General features: G+C 33.4%; 1 protein-coding gene across 5 annotated transcripts in view; it reads right to left on the reverse strand.

Annotated features, from left to right (window-relative positions):
• LOC143230905 (C-Maf-inducing protein-like) overlaps positions 1 to 14,294 on the reverse strand; it is a 142,210-nt gene that overhangs the window by 54,703 nt on the left and 73,213 nt on the right. For all 5 annotated transcript variants that reach the window (XM_076465203.1, XM_076465204.1, XM_076465202.1 and 2 more), the window contains one exon: positions 1,324 to 1,374. In XM_076465203.1, the coding sequence (XP_076321318.1) occupies positions 1,324 to 1,374 (51 nt within the window). The remainder of the gene's footprint in view (positions 1 to 1,323; positions 1,375 to 14,294) is intronic.

Here is a 14,294-nt window from a genome sequence, read left to right on the forward strand (position 1 = left end):
TATAATAACACATTGCTAACAGCATAAACACTGTATTCAATAATATATGTATGTATACACTAATATAATAACACATTGCTAACAGCATAAACACTGTATTCAATAATATATATGTATATATTAATATAATAACGTATTGGTAACAGTATAAACCCTATATTCAATAATATATATATGTATACACTAATATAATAACACATTGCTAACAGCATAAACCCTGTATTCAATAATATATATGTATATATTAATATAATAACGTATTGGTAACAGTATAAGCCTTGTATTCAATAATATATATATGTGTGTATATATATACACTAATATAATAAATATATTGCTAAGAGTATAAACCCAATATTCAATAACATATATACAATGCCTATTTGACTCCTAATAGAAATAAGGATTTATCTGTCTAAATCTGTGCTGTACATTCCAACTTAATATAATAAATATATTGCTAACAGTATAAACCCAATATTCAATAATATATATACAATGCCTATTTGACTCCTAATAGAAATAAGGATTTATCTGTCTAAATCTGTGCTGTACATTCCAACTTAATATAATAAATATATTGCTAACAGTATAAACCCAATATTCAATAATATATATACAATGCCTATTTGACTCCTAATAGAAATAAGGATTTATCTGTCTAAATCTGTGCTGTACATTCCAACTTTATATTGTAGAGTGATATAGAAGGTTGTTTTTTCGAGCATTTCAAATTTTTTCAAACTGTGGCAATGTTTCACACACTGGTATGTAATTTAGATAAAGTATATCTCAAAACTGAAAAAAAACTAATACTGTGGCAATGTTTCACACACTGGTATGTAATTTAGATAAAGTATATCTCAAAACTGAAAAAAAACTAATACTGTGGCAATGTTTCACACACTGGTATGTAATTTAGATAAAGTATATCTCAAAACTGAAAAAAAAACTAATACTGTGGCAATGTTTCACACACTGGTATGTAATTTAGATAAAGTATATCTCAAAACTGAAAAAAAAACAACTAAGAGCTAAAAATAAAATAACACAAACGTCTCTTATTATGTTAAACACGGTATTTTTCATCATTTTTATAATATCTAATTGTATCTTACAAAAATGCTTTTGTATAGAATGTTTGACAACATTTATAACGTAGCATATGTATTGCTAAAGTACATGTAATTGTGAATAAAAAATTCGTTTGTTTCACAAATTAGCTTCCTTTCTCAAGCGGTTTATTCTCCTAATTACAGAGTCTGGTAAGTTTTAATCTAGAGCTGTACCTCGGTTTAATAACAAAGACAACTTGATATTCACCTTCCACTGGATAGAATTCAAACACTGGTCTCGCACGTAGGCATTGTTGACCTGTTAGGAAAAAAAAAAAAAAAAAAACTGTAATAGGATTCGACAAACATACGTTTGTTGCATGTAAGTATCCCATAAATACTCATACAAACTTCAAAATCATTCATCGTTATTTCTTTTACAGATTAACCTATTTGCAGCTAGATAGTTGACTAAACTGATAAACAAAAACAAAATTATTTTTAATAAAAATTGTCGGAGGATAAATTCTAGTAATTGAACTAGTGAAACCAGTCTAACTGACGTATTAAGCAAAGAAGAGGAGTTAATCCGGCAAAGAATTTAGTAGCAGGGCCACTAAACCTACAGACGCTCAACATACGTCACGAATGACGTCAATGGTCACGGGACATCCTTCTGGAAAACGTCAACTCTGACACCTGACGAAAGACATTTCCAGATATCGTCTTTGAGCCGAAGGATATCTTGTATTCTCAAACACACGTTTCTGCGAAAGAGAATTTGTGTGGGCTTTGTACTAACTTTTTTATCTGTCACAAATGTTTCTAACATGATTGGTACAGAATTTTAGTCTCGTTTAATAGTTCACTTACACATGTTAAATGCCAACCAGCATTTCCCAATCAAATTAACTATTTTAAACTTAAGAACTGTTGTGGGTTTGGCAAAGTATTCCAGACAAATAATTTCAGTTCCTATAATTTAACAATTTCTCAAACTTTATTTATGATTTCCACTTAATAAAAATGGATCATTTTGAAATTTAGCTAGAATGTTTCGGGTAGTACCCTTTCTTGTTCTCTTTCTATTTAATTAATGTTTAAATTAATTACTCAGTTTTTACCACAAAAATCCTTTTATTGCAATATTGTTTTATGGAAGAGTTTTGTTTGTTTGTTTTTTGAATTTCGCACAAAGCTACTCGAAGTCTATCTGTGCTAGCCGTCCCTAATTTAGCAGCGCTAGACTAGATGGAAGGCAGCTAGTCATCACCACCCACCGCCAACTCTTGGGCACTCTTTTACCAACGAATAGTGGGATTGACCGTCACATTACAACGCCCCCACGGCTGAAAGGGCGAGGACGTTTGGTGCGACCGGGATGCGAACCCGCGACCCTCGGATTACGAGTCGCACGCCTTACGCGCTTGGCCATGCTAGGCTTCTTATGGAAGAGAATCAATCATAAGACAGCTACTAAAAAACAGTTTTAATTAAGGCAATAAAGAAATCGATGAGCTTATGTTTAAACATAAAAATGGGAACAAATGTTTTACTAAAATTGAAACTTAATACGTTGTCAAGTACATTAACTGATGTTACAAGTGCAATGATTTATAAACATTTAGAGAGTTAACAAACATTCTTCGTGTCAAAAATTCAAAACACTGATAGTTCAAAGTTTGCATCACGACCTGACATTATATACTATAACAAAATATGTATATTACAAGAAGGTAGGCTCGGCATGGCCAAGCGTGTTAAGGCGTGCGACTCGTAATCTGAGGGGCGCGGGTTCGCATCCCCTTCGCGCCAAACATGCTCGCCCTTTCAGCCGTGGAGACGTTATAATGTGACGGTCAATCCCACTATTCGTTGGTAAAAGAGTAGCCCAAGAGTTGGCGGTGATGACTAGCTGTCTTCCATCTAGTCTAGCACAGATAGACTTCGAGTAGCTTTGTGCGAAATTCAAAAAACAAACAAACAATACAAGAAGGTGAAAAAAACGGTTTCGTGTAAAATCAAAAGTTCACAGTTGTAAAAAAAAGTTTAAATACAAAAAGTTAGAAGTACGAACGGGAGCACCAAAACATTAAGGAAACAAAATAAAAATTAAGGGGATAAAATTATAATACTTAGTCATTTTTGACACGGTAGAAACACAAAATGGGTGTGGTTATCGTTTCGATCATTTCAACTTTTGTAATTTTTATAATTGGGTAGTTGTTGAAATTAACTGAAAAAAAGGCTCGTAGATCCAAACTTCTCTATTGTAAATTTTATTTTAGCAACAAAGCACACATACATGAATTTAATTAAATTGCGTGACTCTGACGAAATGTATGACGTCATAATGAGGAGGGTATTATCGGAAGTGAAACAGGAAGCTTCAATAGTCATACTTTGCTTATGGAAGACACTATAGTTATCTGACTAGTAAGGAGTGAGTAAGAAAAACAAAGAAATAATATTAAAACCACTTATTTTGAAATTTGTTGAGTATTTAGAAATAATTAGCAACTGATAAAACTTAATTCAAGTCTATGACTAGATCAAAGTTGAAGGTAAAACCCGAAATAGGAATGGATGGAATGATGACCACATCCACTTTGAGGTTGCACCATGTCAAAAACTACCAAGTGTTGTTAAGTTAGTCCTACAATACCCACCTTATTTCATCACTTTTATGATTCTCCCATTCTTACTTCCTAATGTTTCTCTAATAAGTTCTTTTTGTACTAAGTTTCAAGAGTGACCGGGCTCTATGTCTATCCTTTTCGAAGTTGTTTTTTTTTTGTACTAAGTTTCAAGAGTGACCGGGCTCTATGTCTATCCTTTTCGAAGTTGTTGTTTTTTTTTTTACTAAGTTTCAAGAGTGGCCAGGCTCTATGTTTATCCTTTTCGAAGTTTTTTTGTTTTTGTTTTTGTATTAAGTTTCAAGAGTGACCGGGCTCTATGTCTATCCTTTTCGAAGTTGTTTTTTTTTTTTTCGTTTTGGTATTAAGTCTTGTTAATGACTGGGCTCTATGTCTATCCTTCTCGTAGTTTTACTTTGGACATTTTCTGGCTTTTGCTGATATATTTGCTATAGTTTTTCTTTCATCTATCCAGGGTAGCAACTTTTTCTTTGGCTGCATTAAGACTTGTTTTTTATATTTACTGTTACTGTTTCTAATCTTATCCCTATTATTGCAGTAATACTCTCTTCGCTGAGACAAAACCTTTTCAAGGTTATGAGATTTTCTCCCTTTCTCTGGTTTTGTTTCTTTGAAAGGCGTATTTCAAACTCTACACTGTTTAAAGTACAACCTTAGATACCAATACGTCACTCTCAGTTCGAAAACAACGCAAAGATATTAGGTTGAGGAATAATTCGTGAGCGTTTTTAAATAATTTCATTCAAGCATTACATGCAAGACTATACAATACTTCAATGCATGAACACATTACACCCAAAACATTTATTATGATACTTTATTTCATGTAATACCTAGGTATATAGTATGCATTGTTTTAAACGAAATTGCAAGAAATTAAATGCGAAAAGCAGATGGTGTCGAAAATGTTCGAGTTTGTCCACTTGACATTCCATTTAATGAGCTGAAAATGAAAGTAAAAATTAAAGACATATGAAAATCAAACACACCATCTATTAGAGCAAAAAATTATCTACCAAATGACATGAAATATTTTGCGAAAGCATTTCATTTATGAATATATTTTTTTAACTTGAAAAAACGCTCACGAATTATTCCTCAACCCAATAAATTATACGCCTTATTGTTCTTGTTCATAGTGTTCGAGCAAAGAAAGACATGTTAGGCTTTGACAGTTATAGTATTCGTCTTCCTGTCGTGTGTGCGTATAAGCGATTGGGCACCCGCATGTGATATGATGGCAGGTTGTTACTAAGCAACTCATAGAGCGAGCTCTTAGTCATGAACATGGTTACTAAAGTATTGTTAACTTGCTACAAATGTTACAAAATAGCTATTGCTATTACTTGTTATTACCAACGATATAAATAAAACTCAGATAACGCTGTTAGTCAAAGTAGCGTGCATCAATCATATGCACTTAGATTTGCATAAGATGAAGACAGGAGAGAACTATTTCTTTCCAATAGTAGTAGTCAGGCCAACAAATTTATGGTTTTATATGGTTTTTCTTTTTTTTTAACTCTGTTAAATTTCTCAAGTGCTTTGATGGCTTGTTAGAAATCCGAAATGTATGTAAAGTGCTTATTAGGTTTTGTTTACATGTCCTTTACAGGGTTTTTGAGATTTTAAATTTATATTGCACATCTGGACCATTTCTACAATAAGTACTACCGTACTTATGACAGTTCTCTAAGCTTGAGACATTATAAAAGAAAGAACTATAATGTAATAAAATATCAACTAATTACAACACACGTACGTGGAGAGGGTTGGTCGTATTTTATGAGGTTGATCTGTATGAGATAATACTGAGGGGAATCGCTAGGACATGCTTAGCATTAACGTCTTTCGTTCCTAACGATTCGAGAAAGCATCACTGCCAACGAGATTATCATCAATATACCACAGTCTCTCCGAGAAAAAAATGTTTTTATAGTGCAATTGTTAGAAGATACTGAGCTATAACACTCAATATTTTGAAACAAATAGCCTTCAGTGTTGTCCATGGAAAAGTAACAATATAGAACTCAGAAAAGTAATGAAAAGTAAAAGAAACATTTAGTCAACCCAGAGCAACACCTCAAAACCAATCGCTCTTTTTGTAAAAGAAAGATAACAAAACAAATTACAACTACAACAATTCAATTATACCACGTATCTGTCAAAATCCCTAGATCTAGCCACACTAAGCTACTGTATTTTCGGTCTGCTCCAACGTGATTTTCAAGGCTAACGTCCGAGTACAGTGGAAGATCTGTTGAAAGTTAGTCAAGATATAAGAGGTCTGATATTAACCTTGTCCTTTGAAAAAGCTCCTTACTATGTAAATTTCAGTGCAGAGCAATAAAGAGTAATCATGGATTTCAAACGGAGCACAAGTTACGATGGAAAAAGTAGTTCCAAAGGCAGTAGGAATCCTGGAACACTGTTATAATTGAGACTGCGTTTTTCTTTCTCCTAATGTGAAATATAAATATATCCAACTGAAACTGTAGTTCCAGACTGAACTGTTTCCTTCAGCTACTTCTAAAAAGCTCATAATAACAGCAAGAGTATGTTTTGATGAGTCAAACATGTTTAACTTCTCCATGTTATTGTTCGAACTACATGTTGTAACGGTGTTTTCTATAATACTTTCAAGAGTAAAGTATACATTAAAAGAATCAATTTGGAGATTAGTACACTCTAGAACCTGTTAGGTCTACTAAAAAAACTGATAACAGAAACAACTTCCTGAACAAATATTGATGATTAGTGAAACAGTTGAAAACAACACTAACCAGCCTGATGACCTTATATTACTTTCGTGAGGCGCTTGCTTGTAAGCGCCTGACAGTTTTTACTTCCAAAATACTGAGAGGCCACATTTTATAAGGTACTAAGTTTTCGTACTTAGTAAGTTTCCAGCTTAAAATTTGTTTCGTTTTCACTAAAACCATCTTGAGAAGTACTAGCAATACTCACGCACCGTGACAGTCGCGGTACTATTTCAGTTTTAAATAAGCCATCGTCCTTGGACCCGATATAATAAGTTTTAAAATATGCAGCAATCAATATAATTTCATTCGTTCATAAAAAATACTGTACAGTTTTATCTGTTAATAAATATAGAATACTGTCAACGCGTAAATAAAAAATTCACAATATAGACATAAACATTTAGAAACAAGTTTAAATATCTGTGTTTGAAGCTAATAATAAACTTAGACATTAAAAATTGATTTTTGTTAAGAATTATACATTTCTCCACCAGACGTTTAATAGCTATCAACTTGAAGTTATTTTTAATGTTGGTATTAGAAGTACACACAAACATTGTTTAATAATGGCACAATAGTAACTTAAGGGTTTAGTATAAATAAAATTTGGGGTTCGATTGTCGTGGTAGACATGATTAAGAAATCTTATAGCGAAGCTTTGTCATTAACAATTAACAACCAAAACAAGCTTCATAAATACTTATGCATATAACACACAAAAAATGTTTTGTCAGGTCAATTTGTACCAAATTTGAATAACCACTGGGATGTTTTATACAATAGCACGAACTGAAGACATCAGATAAGCAGATCACTCAAAACTAGTGTTTATAACCGGAAATAAATGATATAGAACAAAAGTCAAAGTAAACCTTAAGCCGATATTTTATCTTCTAAAAAAAAAACCAATCAAGAAAGAGCAGTTTCCCATGATAGCTCCGTCTCCATAGGAATTGATTGGCTAGAAATTAAACCCTAAATTACCAAAAAGAAAATGTTTGGTTTTGAATTTAGCACGAAGATATACGAGGCCTACCCTCGCCACTGTTCATAATTTAAAAGTGTAAGGTTGCTAGTCATCATCACTGACTACTTTTTTATCAATGCATAGTGAGATTAACCGTAACATTATAACGCCTCTACCACTGAAAGGAAAGCATCTTTGGATGGATCTAGACTCGAACGCCCTAACCACCTGGCCATGCCAGAACATGAATGAGAAAAAAAAATGGAAAAGAAAAAGAATAAAATGTGTGACACCGCATTTTATAACTTCTTAGACGTTGTGGTTGACGCAAATGGCGCTTATTATTTAGGCTATACCAAAAATATATATATAAGTTATAAACGATTAAATATAAATATTAGTGTAAAGTTTTATTAATTATACCAAAGAAATACAATGTACATGTGACAAATATTTCTGCGATACTAAAAATTGGACGGAAAACTCATTTGAAAGTGTTAGATGTGCATGACCGTTTATTTTAAGTTTAATATAATAGTATTATTTCGTTTATACAGTGCAAACATTAAAGTAAGATGTAACAGATATAACAAGTAACAATTAGACTGTTTATTGTAGACTGATGTGTCTGAACTTGTGAATAAGTTTATAAACACTACATGAAACCTAATACATTTCACATGTTTAGTAATTTTTAAATTTGAGTAAATGTCATAAATATTAAAAGTAGAACTGAATTTATTGTAGTTAAACTATCTGGTCATCCAGTAAGTAATGCCCAAAAATTTAATACAGAAAGTGTATCATCGTTTCTGTCTTCGTAGAAGGCTTTAATGACTAAAATATGTAGTAGGACGTGTTAAGTTTAATGATGACTTTCTGCTGGATACATTGATGAAGATTGTGCTGTAACAGTTGAAGAACTAGCACAGAAGTTTAATTCAACCTATTCAACAGTTCACCGTCATCTGTAACAGTTTGGAAAGGTGTAAAACTTGGAAAATGGGTTCCTCATGATTTGACAGAAGCCAACCTTCGAGCAAGAGTGGTCATTTGCATTTCTCTGCACTCTCGTGAATGTAATTCCCCCTTTCTGGACAAGTTAGTGATTGGAGATGAAAAATGGATATATTATAAAAATGTTAAGCGCCACAAACAATGATTTAGTGCAGGTAAACTGGCTAAAGCACACCTCAAAATGAACCTCCACCCTAGAAAAGCCTTGTTAAGAGTTTGGTGGGATATTTTTGGTGTGATCCAATTTGAATTTCTGTCACACAATGTAACGATTACATCAGACTTGCCCCCCCAGTGGCCCAGCGGAATGTCTGCGGACTTACAACGCTAAAAACCGGGTTTCGATACTCGTGGTGGGCAGAGCACAGATAGCCCATTGAGTAGCTTTGTGCTTAATTCAAACCAACAAAAACAACTACGTCAGACTTCTATTGTCAACAGCTAAAGTGCTTGAATGTTCCACTGAAAGGAAAGAGGCCTGCTTTGATCAATCATAAAGGTGTTGTTACACCAGGATAATGCACGGCCCCATACAACAAAGATCACATCTGCAAAGATTAAAGAGCTAGACTGGAAAAACTTCAATATCATCCTTATTCTCCAGATCTTGCCCTATATGATTATAATCTATTCTAAAGTTCGCATAACTATTTTGACGGAAAAGAGCTTGGAACACATGAAGATATCAAAACTAGCCTCTCTACATTATTTTCCTCCAAACCCCAAGAATTTTATAGAAGTGGTATTCAGAAGCTTGTGAATCGTTGGCAGGAAGTAATTAATAATAATGGAACATACATTATTGATTAAATAACATTAAAAGCGCTTGAAACCCTTTCTATTTTTCTGAACCTAAAATCGGACATTACTTAAAGGACGACCTTATACCTTACATTTTCAAAAAGACAGATCATTCCATTCTGAATTTAACAAAATAAAGAGCACTTATAAGATCTTATATCAATAACATGATAATCAAATCGATATGTAATCAAAGTAAATGAGACATTATTAACTTCTTCTGAAAACAAAAACAAACGATGTAATAACGCTAGAGACTTCGTTGTTCAAATGATAATCAAATCGATATGTAATCAAAGTAAATGAGACATTATTAACTTCTTCTGAAAACAAAAACAAACGATGTAATAACGCTAGAGACTTCGTTGTTCAAATGATAATCAATGCAGTGGCAGTGTGGAGAATGAAAGACCATTTTGAAAATAAAAATAAACAAAACCTACCAGGATGTGTGACACGTGTACTTTTAGTGTTAACCAAGACTATTGAGAAATTTGTTACATAATACATGGCACAATGTTTTCTGAAGGGTGGAGGGAAGTACCAACGCGGTGATTTGTGTTCCCAATGACATTTAGTATGTGCTGTATGTAATTATTGTGATGGAGGGAAGTACCAATACGGTGATTTGTGTTCCCGATGACATTTAGTATATGCTGTATGTAATTATTGTGATGGAGGGAAGTACCAATACGGTGATTTGTGTTCCCGATGACATTTAGTATGTGCTGTATGTAATTATTGTGATATTGAGTATTAGCGTGATAAATTCTAATGTAAATGTTTACGCGAGCAAAACCTTCCTCCTGTGATTAATTAAAAGTTTCATAAAATTAACTTATCACTCTTTCTATATAAATCAGAATTGTACTTTATCATATAGCTGTCATTGACTCCAACATACAGCATTTGAGAACTTCGTATATTATGTGGCAACACTCCTTCAAATCATATGTCACTTACGAAGCATTATAACATATTGATACAACTGGCTTAGCATGGTCAGATGCTTAAGACGTCTAACTCTTAATCTAAGGGTTGCGGGTTCGAATCCTTGTTACACCAAGCACGTCTGCCCTCTCAGCCATGGGGGCGTTATACTGTGACGGTCAATCCCACTATTCGTTGGTAAAAAAGAGCCCAAGAGTTAGAGGTGGGTGATGATGACTAGCTGCTTTCTCTGTAGTCTTACACTACTAAATTAGGGACAGCTAGCGCAGTTAGCCCTCGTGTAGTTTAGCGCGAATTTCAAAATAAACCATTAATAGCAATTAAACATTGTGGCATAATGAATTGTTGTACATTTCACATGTTAAAATAGATGTTTAAGGCAGAAGTTAATAGATCTTTAATTTTTAAAATTATTATAAGCTAACTGACACAGTGTAAACATCTGTCCATTTGTCGGCCACACTATTGAGTAGAAATTATGTATTACTTGCACAATAACTGAAATGTTTTAATGTTTTCTATCACCGTGTAAACTGAAAGAACTATGATTACTAATTTTTAACTTCAGTGAGCATATAAATTGTAGTTAAAGTATGATGAACATTAAACTTATATAGAAAATATATGACTATGTAGAGTTTGAAACATTTATTTTCAGTATTAAATATAATGTAAATTTATAGGTAGCGACAACGTAATACAATTGACTTTTCCTTTATGTGAAATAGAGTTGACAAACCCGGAAGTGACCTTTTCTCATTAGTCACATGTAGATAAATGACCTTTTCTCCTTTTTATATTTTATATTTTCTTTTTCTCTGTCCTTCCCATGTGACGAGCTTTGTATTTCTTAAAAGACAAAAATCAGCTAGCTTGACGTTAGTGATGTGTGTGATATTTCATAATAGTGTTTAGACAGTTTCAATGTTTTATAAAATTTTAATAGAAAATGGACAGTTAAACAGCAAGTCATTCATTTATTATACATATCACGTTGCAGCAAAATGAATAAGCTTTATTCAAAAACGGGATATGTATGTTTAATTAGATGTATCGTTAACTTGTGAAAACAAAACGTCAAGTATCTTACGAACCGCTGTTTGAAAGAAGCTGGTAGTCATTGGGTCTGAACTTAGATTGCTAGTGATAAGTTTGTTTGTTTTGGAATTTCGCACAAAGCTACTCGAGGGCTATCTGTGCTAGCCGTCCCTAATTTAGCAGTGTAAGGCTAGAGGGAAGGCAGCTAGTCATCACCACCCACCGCCAACTCTTGGGCTACTCTTTTACCAACGAATAGTGGGATTGACCGTCACATTATACATCCCCACGGCTGGGAGGGCGAGCATGTTTAGCGCGACGCGGGCGCGAACCCGCGACCCTCGGATTACGAGTCGCACGCCTTACGCGCTTGGCCATGCCAGGCCTGCTAGTGACGAGAAAGGAAAATACTTTGATTCATTAGGACTCGTTCTACATAATCTCAATATAAACTCTTCAACAAGAACTGTCGAATATGGATTCCCAACAACAAAATACTGTAAGGACCGTATTTGTCTGTGTGAATGGACAATATTGTATAAATTATATTTACTATTGTTGTCTAAATGTTTCCAAGAAAATTGAGTTCTTAACGATTTATGAAAAATGATAATTCATGTATCATAATATCCTTTTTTTTTCTTTGTCCACACTTCTCATGTGAACACATGATGCATATATTCAACTTTATATTTCCAACTTCACACTGTGGTTTGAACAGGTATATGAAAGTCCAGTTCTATGACATGAAAAAAAAGTGTAAGTGTTGTTATTCTATGATAATGATTAATCATGTTTAGTATGCAGTAAAATGATTTACTACAGAGCTTGTTAACTAAGTGTAAAAATTTAAGTATATTGAAATATTTGTTATATGTGTATAAAAATTTTGCAGCTCATGTTTTTTGGAGTGAGATAGACTGAGCACACCACAAGTAGCTAGTGTGAGATGTTTCCATGGTGTTAATGAACCACAGATGGAAATGAAAAGAACGTCTACATGCTGTATGCTGTACTACTGAAGTACAGAAACATCTTTGTCAAACGTATGGAATTAAATGTATATTAAAATATATATACAATCTCTGATAACATTGTCTACTTTTGTAAAATACAGGAAATACAGATGAATATATATAACTGGAATCAAAAACGTAAATGTTGATCTCATTCAAATAACAGATTTTGTTCTGTTTGAATTTCGCCCAAAGCTAAACAAGGGCTATTTGCGCTAGCCATCCTTAATTTAGCAATGTGAGCTTAGAAGGAATGCAGCTAGTCATCACCGCTAACCGCCTGCTCTTGGACTAGTATTTTGCCAACGAATAGTGGTATTGACCGTAACATTATAACGTCTCAACAGCTGAAGAAACGAGCATGTTTGGTGTGACGGGGATTCGAGCCCGAGACTCTCAAATTACGAGTCTAGTGCCCTAACAACCTGAATATGACGGACAGAATTAACGAATTACTATTTTAAACCCAGACACGTTGATCCTTGTGGTGTGTCTCATGGTCTCGTGTGATGGCGGCCTAGCGTCAAGTATCAAGCAATTCATCGCCTTCTCTTCCTTTTCTAGGGCAACACACATGTTGCACCCAATGGCAGCGTGACTTGCTAGTGTAGTCCTTGCTAGCGCAGGGTTGAATGTTGAATTAGATGTTCACGTGGTAAAGAATAAATACCTCAGTGTGAGATACAGGTGCAAAAAGTTGAACAAGTCGCGCACCAGAACGTACAAATGTACAGGTAATACCATTTAATATAGAAATGTGTAAAAGCGATACCATCTACGTACTTACATGTGTATGTTTTATGTGATTGAAAAAGCATCATGTTGTAATTTGAACAATAAAATACTTCGAATGATATAGTATGGCTAATATTAACGTTATGGTGTTAACACGCATATACATGTGTGTGTACTATAAAAATGAGTTTATTTACAAATTCATATCGTGTTAAACGTAAAATGGACAATATATTTTGTTTACTTGTAAATTGTAGGTGTTTTATATGAAGTAGTTTAACATTGATCTACGATTAATGACATTTACTCAAAGATATTTACTGAGTAGAATATTCAGATTTTATACCAGTGTATAAAATACCTCGCACCACAGTAGCACAGCGGTATATCTGCGGACTTGCACCGTTGAAAACTGGGTTTCAATACCCGTGGTGGGCAGAGCATAAATAGCCCATTGTGTAGCTTTATGCTTAATTCTAAACAAACAAAGAAATAAAATAGCTCACAAAAATTGCATGAAAATGTTACTTGTAAATTTTTAATTGCCATGTTTTTCGCTGTAAACATACCCGCACAGTGATGTATAGAAACAAAGCCACAATATCAATATAATGACAAAAATTTAGATAATGGAATAAAAACAATTATTTTAATGGTATTCGTGTAATGGTACTTGCATATACATTTATTTTGTACTTTCTCGGAATTTCAATACTAACCATTTGCAGCATCTAAAAACAACCACCAGAAGCGAGTGTCAAACCATTCTGGTAACCGAGCACAAATGATTAAGTGACTTTTGCTTTTTGTTTTAATTGTGTTTTCACGTTTCCGTTAGCATTGTTAATTTCCACAAACAAAAGTTAAGACTTCACAATCGTCCATAATACTATTTCTTTTGTATATCTACTGGATATAAAAAATATATATACAAAAAATTTTGAGACATTAGTTAAAAATATTAGACCAATAAAAACCATTGACAGATGCGTTGACCACTCAACAATTACATTGTACCCTGTACGACCCGGAGTATTTAATGTTAAAGTTCGTGTGCAATAAATGCATTTATATTTTTTTCAAAATACACAGTCCATTTGAAGAAAAGCGTTTCATTTTGTGCTTGTAAACTGTTTGTTTTGTTTTTCTAAAAAAATAAACTGAAAAATATGTCTTCGTTATGAAAGCCGAATAATATTTAATTACTTGTATTTAATGAAATTATTAACACCTACTTTACCAGTATCTTCAAAATCGTAAGTTCATTCTATCGGTACATACCATTTGATTAAGTT

The sequence above is a fragment of the Tachypleus tridentatus genome, chromosome 10 (assembly GCF_004210375.1).
Source record: "Tachypleus tridentatus isolate NWPU-2018 chromosome 10, ASM421037v1, whole genome shotgun sequence".
Taxonomy (NCBI): Eukaryota; Metazoa; Arthropoda; class Merostomata; order Xiphosura; family Limulidae; genus Tachypleus; species Tachypleus tridentatus.